This window comes from Pelodiscus sinensis, chromosome 2 (assembly GCF_052426305.1).
Source record: "Pelodiscus sinensis isolate ZL-2025 chromosome 2, ASM5242630v1, whole genome shotgun sequence".
Taxonomy (NCBI): domain Eukaryota; kingdom Metazoa; phylum Chordata; order Testudines; family Trionychidae; genus Pelodiscus; species Pelodiscus sinensis.
The window spans coordinates 242,783,806-242,796,733 of record NC_143053.1 but is presented as its reverse complement, the minus strand read 5'-3'; the positions used below and the strand labels follow the sequence as shown (position 1 = coordinate 242,796,733).

The 12,928-nt window shown below is 45.0% G+C and overlaps 1 protein-coding gene across 1 annotated transcript in view; it reads left to right on the top strand.

Moving 5' to 3' along the window:
* Positions 1-2,188: 2,188 nt before the first annotated feature.
* Positions 2,189-12,928, top strand: part of UBE3C (ubiquitin protein ligase E3C) — a 178,711-nt gene continuing 167,971 nt past the window's right edge. The window contains exon 1 of the mRNA XM_075922749.2: positions 2,189-2,631. Coding sequence (XP_075778864.1) covers positions 2,566-2,631 — 66 coding nt within the window. The 5' untranslated portion in view covers positions 2,189-2,565. The remainder of the gene's footprint in view (positions 2,632-12,928) is intronic.

Genomic DNA, 12,928 nt, shown 5'->3' with positions numbered 1-12,928 from the left:
CGAAAGATGCTGAAAATCATGCTTTTCCCACTCATTTGCTGACAAAAACTCTTCCGAAGGGAGATGATACAGAAAATGATAAATAGAAAAAACTCCTTGAGCTGGTTTTGAATGTCATTCTTTTTCTTTCTGAATGGGGATTGGCTTTGTTTGATTCCAGTCATTGTATGGGTAACCCTACAAACGGAAACTTACTTGGTCTACTTGAGATTCTTAGCAAATATGACCCACTTTTATCAGGCCATGTTATGCGTGTTCGTGAATCACAAGAGAGCGGAAAATGCATGCAAGTCCATTTTCTGTCTACTAGAATACAAAATGAGTTTATTAAGCTGTGTGGAACATTTGTGCAAACAACAATTCTTGAAGAAATATGACATGCGAAATACTTTTAAATTATTATTGATGCAACTCCAAACTGTTTTTATAAAGAACAGATGACCTTGGTTGTCCAATTTGTTAAAACTTCAGAAAGTTCAAAGAATTCAATTGAAGAACAATTCATTTTGTTTGATAATTTCACAAAAAAACTGGAAAATAAATCGCTGCTCATGTATTAGAAATTCTGGAAGGCTTCAAATTTCATTTTCAAGTCTGCATTGGCCAAGACTATGACAATGGATCCAATATGACTGGGAAGTACAATGGAGGACAAGCAGTCCTTCTTGAGCAAAATCCAAACTGAATTTTCTCCAGTTGTGGCAACCACACACTAAATCTTATCGGCATTGATTGCTCTGAATCATGCAAGGAAGCAATCACATACTTTGGAACAATCCAACAGTTTTACAACCTCTTCCAGTAGCAGTACTCAAAATTGGGAAATTCTAAAGCAGCTTCAATCTTTTACTCTCACAGAACAGGCTCGCACTGAGCTTATGTCAGTTCAGAAGTATATATCCAAATCTGAATGCATTTTAATGTCATCCATATGGATGAAGCTGCTACAAATGATCCATGAAACTAATCTTGTAATTGAAGCACGCAATGCTACATTAGATGTTGAGAGGTATAGCACTGAATGACTTCTTAAAGATATTCAAGAGATTTGTGATCAATGGAATGCAATCCTTTGAGTCCAAATCAGTAGCATGGGATATTGACATTTCATCTGAGTTTTCCACCAATCACACCCTAACATCTCAATTTGATGCAGAAAGGCACTATTGAGTCATTTTTTTTTATTATTGACTCCATCAAATCTGGTCTTACACATCTATTTGAGTCACTACTACAAATTTGTACCTTTTTTAGATTCCTTTGGGAGTTCAGAGAACTAAGTGATGAAGATCTATATTCAGCAGCAGAGCAGTCTCAAGAAATGTACAATGAAATGTCAAGAAAGCTCTGACACAAGACCGTCTTCCTGAAACATATACATTCCGCTTACTTTAAATCAGACTGCAAGCCAAAAACTGCTTCCAGAAATATTCGATCTTGGCCTGTCGACTGTATTTCTTAGTATCACAATTGCATTACCTATTTTTGTCAGTCTTCCTGCATCAATGGCTGAATGCACAGTCAACATGTTAAAACAAGTGAAGAACTATGGTTCTACAATGGGACAAGAGCATTTGAGTGGGCTCGCCATGCTTAACATAAAAGGTGAGGTTGCACATACATTAGATTTTTCTTCAAATATAAACAAGTGTGCACCCAACAAAGCCAGAAAAAGCATTGCTAAAATGAAGAGTTTTGCTGGCAGTGGAAACTCACACTTAAAGTTACATTTTTAATATACATGGTCTTGTTAATAAACACGTCTCAAGTGTTCGTTTTCATATAGTCTTTGGGTTTTAGTGTAGTCCCCTTAGTATGACCCTGTGGATGAGAAGTTAGGTCAGGGCGCTGGGCAGGCGCCGCTGAACTCAAAGTGGCCCAGCCCTCTGTCGTTCTCTGAGCGGGCCTGCCTACAGCGCTGCTGTGCTGAAGGGGCAAAGGGCTCGGCGGGGTGGATTTGAGGCCAGGAAGGGCCCTGCTTAGAGCACAGGCTCCTTCACGGTGCTCATCCCCGCTCCCGGGCCGTGGCCACGGCTGGCGGGTGCCGAGGGGCTGCGCCACCGACGCGGGGCGGCACGGCCACCAGCGCCCTGAGGCTGGGCCTCTGACGAGCTCCAGGGGGCCGGGCGCGCGCTGCAGGCAGCCCGCGCGCGTTCCGGGCGGCTGCGGCGGGGCCGCGCGCCGATTGGCTGGGACGCGGGAACGCGCAGAGGGAGCTGGTCGGCGGCCATCTTCTCTCCGGAGCCGGCTGATTCGTAGTGCAAGTGAAGCAGCCGCGCCAGCCCCCTCCCCCCGCCCGGAGCAGTAGCTGGTGGTCCGAGAGGGGGGGCTTAGGGAAGCGAGGGAGCGAGTGGGTGTGTGTGTGGGGAGAGCAGCCCCTCCCGGCCGGGGGTCGCCCGGCGATCGCCGCAGGAGGCAGCAGCGAAGGTGGCACTGGGGTGGCCGGGCTGGTGCCTCCCCTGGGCGGGCAGCGGCTGCCCATTCCCCAGCCCCGCTCGCGGCCCCGGTGCAGCGTCAGCCTGGGAGGCAGCGGGGACGCCGCTCTCGATGGGATAAGCTGTAACCATGTTCAGCTTCGAAGGGGATTTCAAAACCAGGCCCAAGGTGTCTCTTGGAGGAGCAAGTAGGAAGGTAAGAGCCGCGCTGGGTCTCTCTGAATTCTGTATCCTGGCTGATGTCCCTCGCCTGCCTGCTTTGCTTTTTGCGCCCCGCTGCTGGGCCTTCAAATGGAGCAGGTGTGACTCAGGGCTCCTCGGGGCCAACAAAACCTGTCCCCACTCCCAGAGAGGGTGTGTTTTTGTGTTTTAAATCAGGCCACGCACCCCTCAAAGCTCCAGGTGCATTCACAAGTATGCGAGAGAAATTACACTACTCCTCTTGGACTCCCCCTCCTCCGCCCCTCCAAGTGATCCGGTTTGTTGTGGGAACCACGCTTGGAGCAGATAGTTTCTAGGGCGCTTTGAGTGAAGGGAAATAGTTAAGAATGTCTGTCGTGTCTTTTAAAGAAAAGACTTAATTGAAACACACAACAAAAATCATGCGCCAATCATGGGGGACGGAAATGCTTGTAAAACTTAATGGAAGCTCCAGGGGCCTCCATCACAAATGGTTTAGGGTTGTCAGGTCCCGATTTTACCCCTTTCACCACCGAGTTTGCATTCAAATGGCAAACTGAAATCAGTGTGTCATGTGCTGAGTAAGGAGCAGTCAGTAGATGATGTTGTTTTACTAGAGTATTGCCTAAAAGGACGTTAAATGGTTTAGTTAAGGCTTGCTGGTTGGAAAGACTATAAGTAACTTTTGTCAGCCACAGAATTCTCAGACCAAATTCCAAAACAAAGTTTTTGGAAGCAGTTTGATTGATGAGGTGTGCATCCCTGGTTAATCAGTTAGATTCAAGTTCTGACTGTCATGATCATTATAATGGGGTTAGCTGTTTGAGCGTTGGTGTAGTGTATTTGTTTTATTGTTCAACAAATAAAGATTTGGGAAAGTGTTTGTTGTTTTGGGACTCCAGGTTTGGCAGTAAGCTTTTAAGTCTCTCCTAATAAGAGAAACTTGTTACCTGATAGAAAAGTTCACTGTGAATTTACTATCACAGTATTGTCTGCTGCATATTTTCATAAAGAAAATGTACATCATAACTGTATTAAGTGTGTGTAACTATTCACTTGAATTATGGAGAAACTACCTTCTTTTGACATCTCTGATGACTAAAAGCCATTTATGGTCATTAGACCACATACATGACATTATGTTTTTTGTATGCCAAAAGTAGAATAAATCTTAATAGGTAATAGTGGTAATTGGCAGAGCATGCCCTGCTCTTCAGGAATGTATTTTAGGTATTTTACATCCCTTGGCATCGCATTATGATTGCTAAAAGAATTTTTCCTGCTCCAGAAAGAGAAAAAAGTATATAATCTTCTAATACTGTTATTATTTTCTCTAGTTTATGCAAATTGCAATTGGATTTTTAATCATGGTGGATTAGAATAATATTGTTCTCATATATTCTAAATTAACACACACAAAGTTTAAATTCCTATATGGGTAAATTTGCCAGGATAAATGTTCAAAAATTAAGGAAATGTGAAAGCCGAGATTGAGTATACAACTCTGTCCCATACCCACACCACTTCTGCAATCTGATCTAGATGGGTGGGTGTAATTGACTTAAGTAGCTCCACTTTTGTGCAAGTATCTGACCTTATAGATCTATTTAGTGCTTGTGTTATCAGTGGGTCTAATCAAGTAAAGTTACTCACAGTTTTCAATATGAATATGGGCACCATAGGAGGCTCTAATATAGATGCGTGTTTTTAAAAAAGTACAGGATTTGGTGAAGTTAATATTAAAATTTGTCATGTCACATGAAAAATATAGATTATCACACTTTCTGCATAACATGACATGCTATAGTAGATATATTAGTTTGGCAAATATTTTCATGGAGTTTAGGAATTGTGCATTTTGCTATTTTTTCTGATACTACGTAATAGATTTTTGTGGGTAATTTCCCCAATACTAATGGGTTCCAGCTGTACAAAATCCAAAATCAGTTTCTTGTCTCAACTCTTTCTGAAAATTTGAACTATTCTTTGGCATAAACTATCCCATCCCCAAGTACTTTAAAAAAAAAATCAGTTAAAAGCTCTAATCCTGCAAAAGTTAGTACCCAGGCAGCCTGGCACCAGTGCAGAGCTCCATTGAAGTCCAGCCAAGCTGTGTATGGGTGCATGATTGATACAATTGCAGGATTTGAGCTCAAATAAATGGTACTGTTTATGTATACAGACTGTCTAGTTTTAAAATTAAGATGTTCAAGGGATATTTTGCTGGTATAGTTATGTTGGTACAGGAGGCCCCAGACTTGCGACCGCCTGAGTTCTGACCCCTGCACTTACAACCATTTTTGCAAGTGTGGAAGGGGCTGGAACCGCCCAACTTACGTCTTTGGCCCACATTTACGATGGCACATGGTGCCTATTGTAAATGAGGATCAAGTTACGACACCCCCGTCTTGCAGTGCTTCCCCCAGAACCAATTGCGTTGCAAGTTGGGGGCCTCCTGTATAGCCAAAGTAGCAAAACACTTGTAGTCTAGGTTCATAAACTATACTAGCATAGTCACGTGCATCTGATGAAGTGGTTTTGATCCATGAAAGCTTATGCCAAATAAATCTGTTAGTCTTTTAAGATGCCACAGGATTCCTCATTGTTTTTACAGACGCGATTACCCCTCTGAGACCATCTACTGACATAAACATATTGGAGCAAAAGTGTGCCACACTAGGAATTATGTTGGCTATGTCAATAAAAAAAAATCACACCACCTAACTAACAGTGTAGTCCAGGCCTAAGAAACATTTTAATAGGTCAAGTTATTTGTAAGTAACACTTAGGTATTTGGGCCTAAATTTGATTCTTCCTGATAATAGGCCCACAATGTGTTGTATAATGGTAGGTCTATTTTAAAGGAACAGTGAACCAAAAAAATCACATAAAACATTTTTTTACTGGTGTTACTAACAGCTTTCTTGATCCAAGATGCTGAATGTAATGTAATTTATCACTATGTTATGTAGAAATGACTTGGTTACTAAAAATATGCAAGTTCAGTTTTGCGCTAGGTTATTTTACTTTTTGCATTAATATAATCTGGAATGTAATCTTGGAAGGTAAATGTTTAAATTCAGCCAAACTCTTTTCACTAAACTAAAAAAATCTTTAAAATTTGTTTTGTTTCATTAAACCTCTTGATTGTTAGAAAAAATGTTCTTAATGTTACTGTACCTGAGAGTGCCTTTGATTTCAACTGTAATATTTTTGAAACGTTTAAAATCTTTCATTGCAAATAAACCTGTGCATGCATGATATCTTCTATCAAAGGACCGGCAAACACAACCTTCCATTCATAGTACCATTGACTTCAATTGGACTAGTCATACTAGCTGTGTATGTGTTTGTAGGATCAGATATGTTCCATGAATAATTTATTTAAAATTAGATGACAAGTTGGTTAATTTTCATCTATTGTCATGTATCTTCCTACAAAGCTCATTGGTACTTTGGCTTTCAAGACTTTGAAAGTCACTGTTAGTTTCAGTTTTCATTTTACTAATACAGTAAATTTCTGGGCCTGTTCATTTGAAAGTTAGTTTTCAGTAGAAACAACAAATGTTCTGGTAGCACTTTATAGACTAACAAAACCTGTAGATGGTATCATGAGCTTTCGTGGGCATAGCCCAAGAGTGTCACCAGTTAACCGAGAAGCATAAGTTTATTGGTTATCTGCATCAGTTAAACTCTTCATAGTCTGCCAGCAGCCCTGCGAGGGCCAGGAGCTGCAGAAGCCTCGGGCAGCCGGTAGTTAACTGTTTAACTCATAGTTTCTTAAACTGTGTTCCACAGCACACCAGTATGCTGCGAGGCAGTCGGAGGTGTGCCGCGGAGATATGGTGACCATACGTCCCTTTTTTTCTGAGACAGTCGCAGATTTAAACATACCCAGTGCTAGCGCGGCGCAGCAGTGATTCCCCGCCTCCATCCAGTTTGTAAGCGGCTCCCTTCATGATTTGCACGGTAGCCAGGACCGCTGCCGCTGGCATGCAGTGTCCAGAGCTCCAAGCTCCCATGCAGCATGCGCTGTTGTCCGGCAAGCTCCTCTCTCACCATGTGGCCCTTCCCTCCCGCTGCAGGACTGCCTCTGCTGTGCGCCACCAGACCGGCCTCCTCTATCCATAGGTGGGCTGCCTCTGCTGCTGAAGGGGGAGGGGCTCTGGTTGGAGCCACTCCTGAGAGCTGCTGCTGGAGTCCCTGCAGAGACTGCGCAGAGCTCGGCTGGACCGCTGCAGAGCGGGGAATGTTCGGGCTCTGCTGGGTACGCTCTATGCACGGCCCTTTCTCCTGCCCTTTTCCACTCTGCTGGGAGAACGGCAGTGCACGGACTTGCTCGCTCTGCCATTCTCCACAAGCCCGATCTGGGAGGGTGGGGGCTTTCTCTCCCCCCTCCTCCCGTGCTCCCAGAAACTTGGGTCCTAAACCTGCAACTGTATCTATGTTAGCAGATCCCTGATCCTCAGTTTATGGAATTCCATTGAATGCAAGGAACTTTGCATGGGAGTAGGGATCTGCAAAGGAGAACTATTTGCAGAGTAATCACATGGTAATGACATTTTGTATTGCTTCACAGAACAAACTGGGACACTGTCAATACAAACTTATTCCGAAATGTAGAATTTGCAAAACAAACTTTTATAAAACTTAAGACCCTTAAATAGTATAATAATAATAATCCCCGCTAACACCTGTTTTAAAATAAATATTTCCCAGACAGTGTTTGCAACTCAGATTTTTCAGTACCATGGAATTGAAAGTGAAACTGACTTCACTGGTATTTTATTTATTACATTGATGCTGGGAAAAATGTGAAAAGTTAACAAAGCTTAAATAGTGTCAAGCAAATGAATAATCAGAGGATTTTAGTAATAAACTAAGAGATTTTGTTCACACACTATTGTTATGGCATTGAAAATGTCACATTAAGAATAAGGTTTCTTGCATATTTTTAATGGGAAGTACGTTGGTGGGATCTAGAGAACGTACTTAGCCTGCATAATATAGTCTGCACATGGTATGGCACACTATGATGAGCTAAAAGTAGGATTTAGGGTCCCAGGACTGCAATGAGAGCTGAACAAGCACAGGGGTCTGCTTGTGTAGATTTTATTGGGAAATCTGGATTTATAATTGTACATATTTAAGAATTATAGAATTGTGGAATCTGTTTGAATGAAAAAAAGTGCTATGTGACAAAACTGGTTTATTGATTGAAAGCTTCTCAGCCTTTCAGAAAGGAAATCTTAAGCTTATTTTATTTATAGGGCAGTTGTTCTTAAATTTTTTGGCCCATGGACCACCTGGCTCAATGTAAATCTTTCCGTGGACTGCCTTTCCGCTGCTCCCATTGCATCCCAACAGTGGATCACTGCACTGCCATTCCCCAGGGGTGGGGAGCTCAGCGTCCCCTCGTCCCCCACACAGTAGGGAGCCAGCACAGCTGCTCCAACCTCGCAGACATAGAAGAGACGGAGGCCTTCTGGTCCTATTCCCTGCTCCAAGCAGAAACAACCCCCGCTGCCTCCCCTCTCCTTACTCTGCGCATTGTAGTCCTTTCCTAAGGGTCAGGTGCTGATGCTATGCTGAACTCACCTGGATGAAAGACGAGCCCAGGATGCACTGGTGGGGGCATGCTGCTGTCCCCAGAGTAACCTGGCTGGGGAAAGCCCAGGGCCCATGCCTGCACTGGTGCAGGCTAGTCCACGGTGCAGTTGTCAGTTCGTTTCCTCCTGCTTGCCCCATCTCTAAGCCTTACTACCTTGAATTACTACAAACTCCTCTGCCCTGGACAAGCTTATTGTATTGGGACCTGCTCCTGCCAAATGCACCAGATTTTGCAAATAACCTGGTGCAACACCCCCCCCCCCCCCCCAACAACCATCCTTTGCTGCCTTTTTGCAAGAAAGAGGCTTCCCCCAAGTGTAGCCTCACCAGCCAGGGGGTGCAAAGGAATCCGAATTGCAAAGCAAACAGAGTTGATGCTTTCCAGCCACCCGCTGAGGTCTGTTTGCAAGCCCAGAACTCCAGCCTACTTGATGTGCCTGCTGTCAGCCGACGGTCAGGGCAGTGAGTCCCTTATGACCGGCTGAAGTTCTTTAAATTGTGCTTGGTTCTGTTACAGCAACTGAAGGAGTCAGGTTAAAGCTTAAACAGTTACTATTTTATTGTTACAGGGTAAACTTAGCTGTTAAATGCTACTACTGTGTTACAGATAACACAGACACTACAAAGGACAGGACAGAAATTACACTAATAAGTTACTTACAGGTACCATGAAACCCTTTTGGTTCTCTGAGCTCTTATTAAATGCATGCAAAATAGACACATAGCAGGTATATTCTCACCCCTGCGTTCCAGACTTGGCGTGGCCAGCGTCTTTCTCTCAATCCCTCGGGAAGAAGTAGGGCGAGGTTGGGCGTCCCACAGACCTCGGGAGACAATCAATACCTGCCAGCAGGTATAGATGATTGGAGCTCAAATGGGGTGGGCTGCTGAACCTCTTTTATACCCCTTGGGTCATGAAGGCTTCTTCCTGGTTTCAAGTGGCCAATTAGGAAAAATGGCTTTGAATGCCAAGTTTCCCACGAAGGGTGCAAAGCATAATTTACACCTGGGAAAATGCAGACAATGGGCACCTCTGGTATGTGATGGGCGAAGATTCCTCTCTGGGACAGTGCAGGCGTGTCAATTACTGGTACTAGCCATCAGGGCGACGGGAGGCCCCGAGTCGTCAGCTAGCCCATTTACTGTCTGGTTTCTGTTTATGGTAGAGTCAGGGACAGGCAGCAAACCTGTGTTCCCAGGGCATCAAAGGCTGACTGCCTTTCTCTTGCTCTCGGGGGTGGGGGGGGGAACAAGATGGGGCTCGTGGAAAAACAAGATGGGGTTTTGTGTCTGGCTACACCTGCGGAGAAAGTAAATGGGCAGCGAGAGCCTGCCCTGTGCTTGCCAGCCACACTGAGAACTCCTGCCCCCATCTTTTGCCTCCTGCATGGCTCAGCCAGTGCTGTAGCCAGGATGGATGGCTGTAAAGAAACTTTAGGGGATTGTTGGAAAACTTGGCCACACCCATAAGTGGACATCCAGCTAACTAAAATCATGTTGGACTATGGATGTTGCCGGACTAGAGAGGTTTGACCTGTATGTTATCTTCTGGTATTCTAAAATGTTACTTTAAAGAGGTGACTGTAATTACTAATTGTCTTGCCATGAGCCTTTTTCCTACAGTATGATGTGTCCTCTGTCTGCTTCCTTAGCCTCTTTGTTTCTCTGCTCTCTCCTTCAACTTTCTTGCCTGAGTTGGTTTAATCTGTTGTTCTGTTTTATCTGCTCCATTTTGTCTTTACGTATTTTTTTGTCTTCTTGCTTTGGTCTTTTCCCTGTCACTTGTGCTTAGTCTACTTTTTTCTGCTTAGCTCTTCTCCACTTATCTGCTTCCTGTGCTTGATAAGTGAAATGTACAGGATTCCAGATGTCTGAAGCACTTCTACATTCACTTCAGAATTTGGGACTCTCTCATGCTATACTTAACAGCTTTGGGGACTGCATTATATCAGATTTTTCTTGCTGGTACAACAGCTGCTTTTGTAGCGGTACTGGGCTTATTACATTTGGCATTCCAAGGCTCAATTCACCGAATATGGGGAGGCTGCAAAAATGGTTACTGGTGACCTTTGCTGCAGGGAGACAGTTTTGACTCTCCACTGGAAGAGTGGGTTGAACAGAGATTATAAGTGCTGACAGTGTGTTCTATGCTGTATGAAACTAGGGATGTTAAAATGGGTTTGTGACGGGGTGCAGTCACAGAAGATCCTTTGGGGGCTGCTTCCCAGGGCACTGACAAAGCAACTGACGTTCGCCACCTTGCTCTCTGGGGCTTACCACCCTGTCCTGCTGAGCCAGCTCAGCTGGTCTCCCCCAGCGAAGGCAAAGAGCAGAGATCTCTTCCCTTCCCCTCACCCGCTGAAAAACAGTACAGACATTGAAACTTTTCAGGTCCAAGGAAAATGCAGTTTTGGATCAGAACCCCAAATGAATTATTTAGGTAAGCCCTCTTCACAATGAAAGGAGGATATTATTGCTCCCCCAAGTAATAATTATTTACACTGGGCTTGATAGTAAATAAAAGTGATTTTATTAAGTACAAGCAGTAGGATGTAAAAGATTGTAAGTGAAAACAGGCAGAGCAAAGTAGATTTAAATTTAAAATAACAGAAATTTAATCCCCAGCAGGGACTCTTACACATTTCAAAGTTGGAACACCACTGCTGCTCCTTGCCCCCTCCCATGGAGCTGGGAGGAACCGGCTTTTAAGCTGGCTCCCCCCAGGATCCCTTCCTCTTCCCCATGCTTGCTGCCTTTTTCTGAAGCAACACCAAGGGGGGGAAGTGACAACTCAGTATGTCAACTGTCCCATAAGCTTTTGATTATTGGATAGTCAACTGGTCGATTAGTCGCTTACATGTCTAGTTAAGTGTGTGGGACAGGGCTCCCTGTGAATGGGATAGGGATGAGAGTGCAGGATCTGGGCAGGGGGCGAGGGTGCGAGGTCTGGCTGGGGGGCAGGCCATTGGGGTAGGAGTTGTGGGCTGGCTGCCTGTCCAGGGGACAGACGGTGCCTGTCCATGGACCAGAGGGCAGGGTGTGTGTGTCTGGGTACAGGGCAATGGGCGGGGGGATTTTGGGCAGAAGGCAGGGGTGGATTTTGGCCAGGGGGCTGGAGGCAGGGCATAGGGGGGATTTTGTCCAGGACACTGAGAGCAGGCTGTCTAGCCAGGGGTGGGGTAAGTGAGAGGGTGGGGGGGGCACTTGTTTTCGTGCTGTGCGGCAGGCACCGTGTAACATGCCTCCTGTTGCTCCCATTTGCCGGCAGGAAGCCTCCAGGAAAGGTTCGCAGGGGAGGCCTGCAGGAATTGTGTTGGGGGCGAGGGGAGAAAAAAATAGCAGCTCTAGGAGTCATATTTGGTTCCTGGTTTCCCCCATGCAAGGGGAAGGAAAACGCTGTTGCACTGAGTCAGTTTTAGCCTGTTTGTTCCCTGCACGTTGGATCTGGTGCGGAGCCTTGGGGCTTTTTCCCTGCTACCCCACCCCTATGGGAAGCCAGCGCTGGTGTTCCAGTCTTGAGTGGGGCCATAAGGCTGCAGTGCCAGCGCTGGCTCCCTGCTGTGGGGGGAAAAAGGGGGCTGATTTGGGGCTCCAGAAGAGCCATATTTGGCTCCCTAGTGAGCCGTAGGTTGCTGACTCCTTTTTTATAGATTCCACTTTGGGCAGAAATTCTGTTTCTACATTTCACCCTTACGTGGACAATAACTTGGCGAGCCTCTACCAGTTGGGGTGGCCATATGACTTCCTTAGACCAACCACTGCTTGGACTCAAAGGAGAAAAGAGGCTCTTTCCCTCAATGTATGGGTGATCACCTATAAATACCCTTGATGGCTTGCATTCACACTTTTAAAACCATAAACCATCCCGTACTCCATATGTCTAACTTTTCACAGAAGAATGATACATACACCAAAATTAGATAAACAGACCCAGCAAATTAAGACAGTAAGATTGATAGGTTACATGAAGCAATTTGTCCCAAGCATACCACAAGTTATGCACCCTTGTGTCCATGAGTCCATTTCATAGAGCTTGAGGGGAGATGGGTTTACTTGTGGAAACATGTAACTGCTGAAAATTTCAGCAGTTACATGTTTACACGTGGGGGAGGAAGCATTGGCTCCCGTTTCCCCTCCCCCATGGTGCTGCCTTTGTAGCTGCCGGGTTAGCACCCGTGGCACCCGTGGGTGGAAACAGTTGTGCAGAGCTGCCTAGCCACACTTCTGTCAGGAGCACCAGGGCTGTGCCCCCTTCTGAGCCTCTACTCTGTACCTTGAGCCCATACCCTAATCCCAAGCACTGCAACCCCTCCCTGAGCCCAGACTTGCTCTTAGTTTAGTGGTATTTTTCACTTAATGGTACCCCCTCTGCCTCCAATATGCTGGATAAAAAAGCTTGGACTGTAGTTGACAGCGTATTTGAAAGAATCCAAATATGACTCAGCATCAGTAATGAGAATGCAGAAATGCACAGTTACATTAGTCTTTGACCGACTGATTCTATTGTATATTGTGATAGATTTTGTAATTGCTAGTGAAACTTGCTCTACTCTGTCCTTCCTCCGGTGTGCTAATTCTAAATGCAAAAGCAAAAAAAGGTAACTAGTAGGGATGTTAAAAAGCAATGAATTAGGTAACCGTGTAACCGTTAAAAATCTTAGCGGTTACATGCTGCGGGCTCTGCAGTATAAAGTATATGCTGC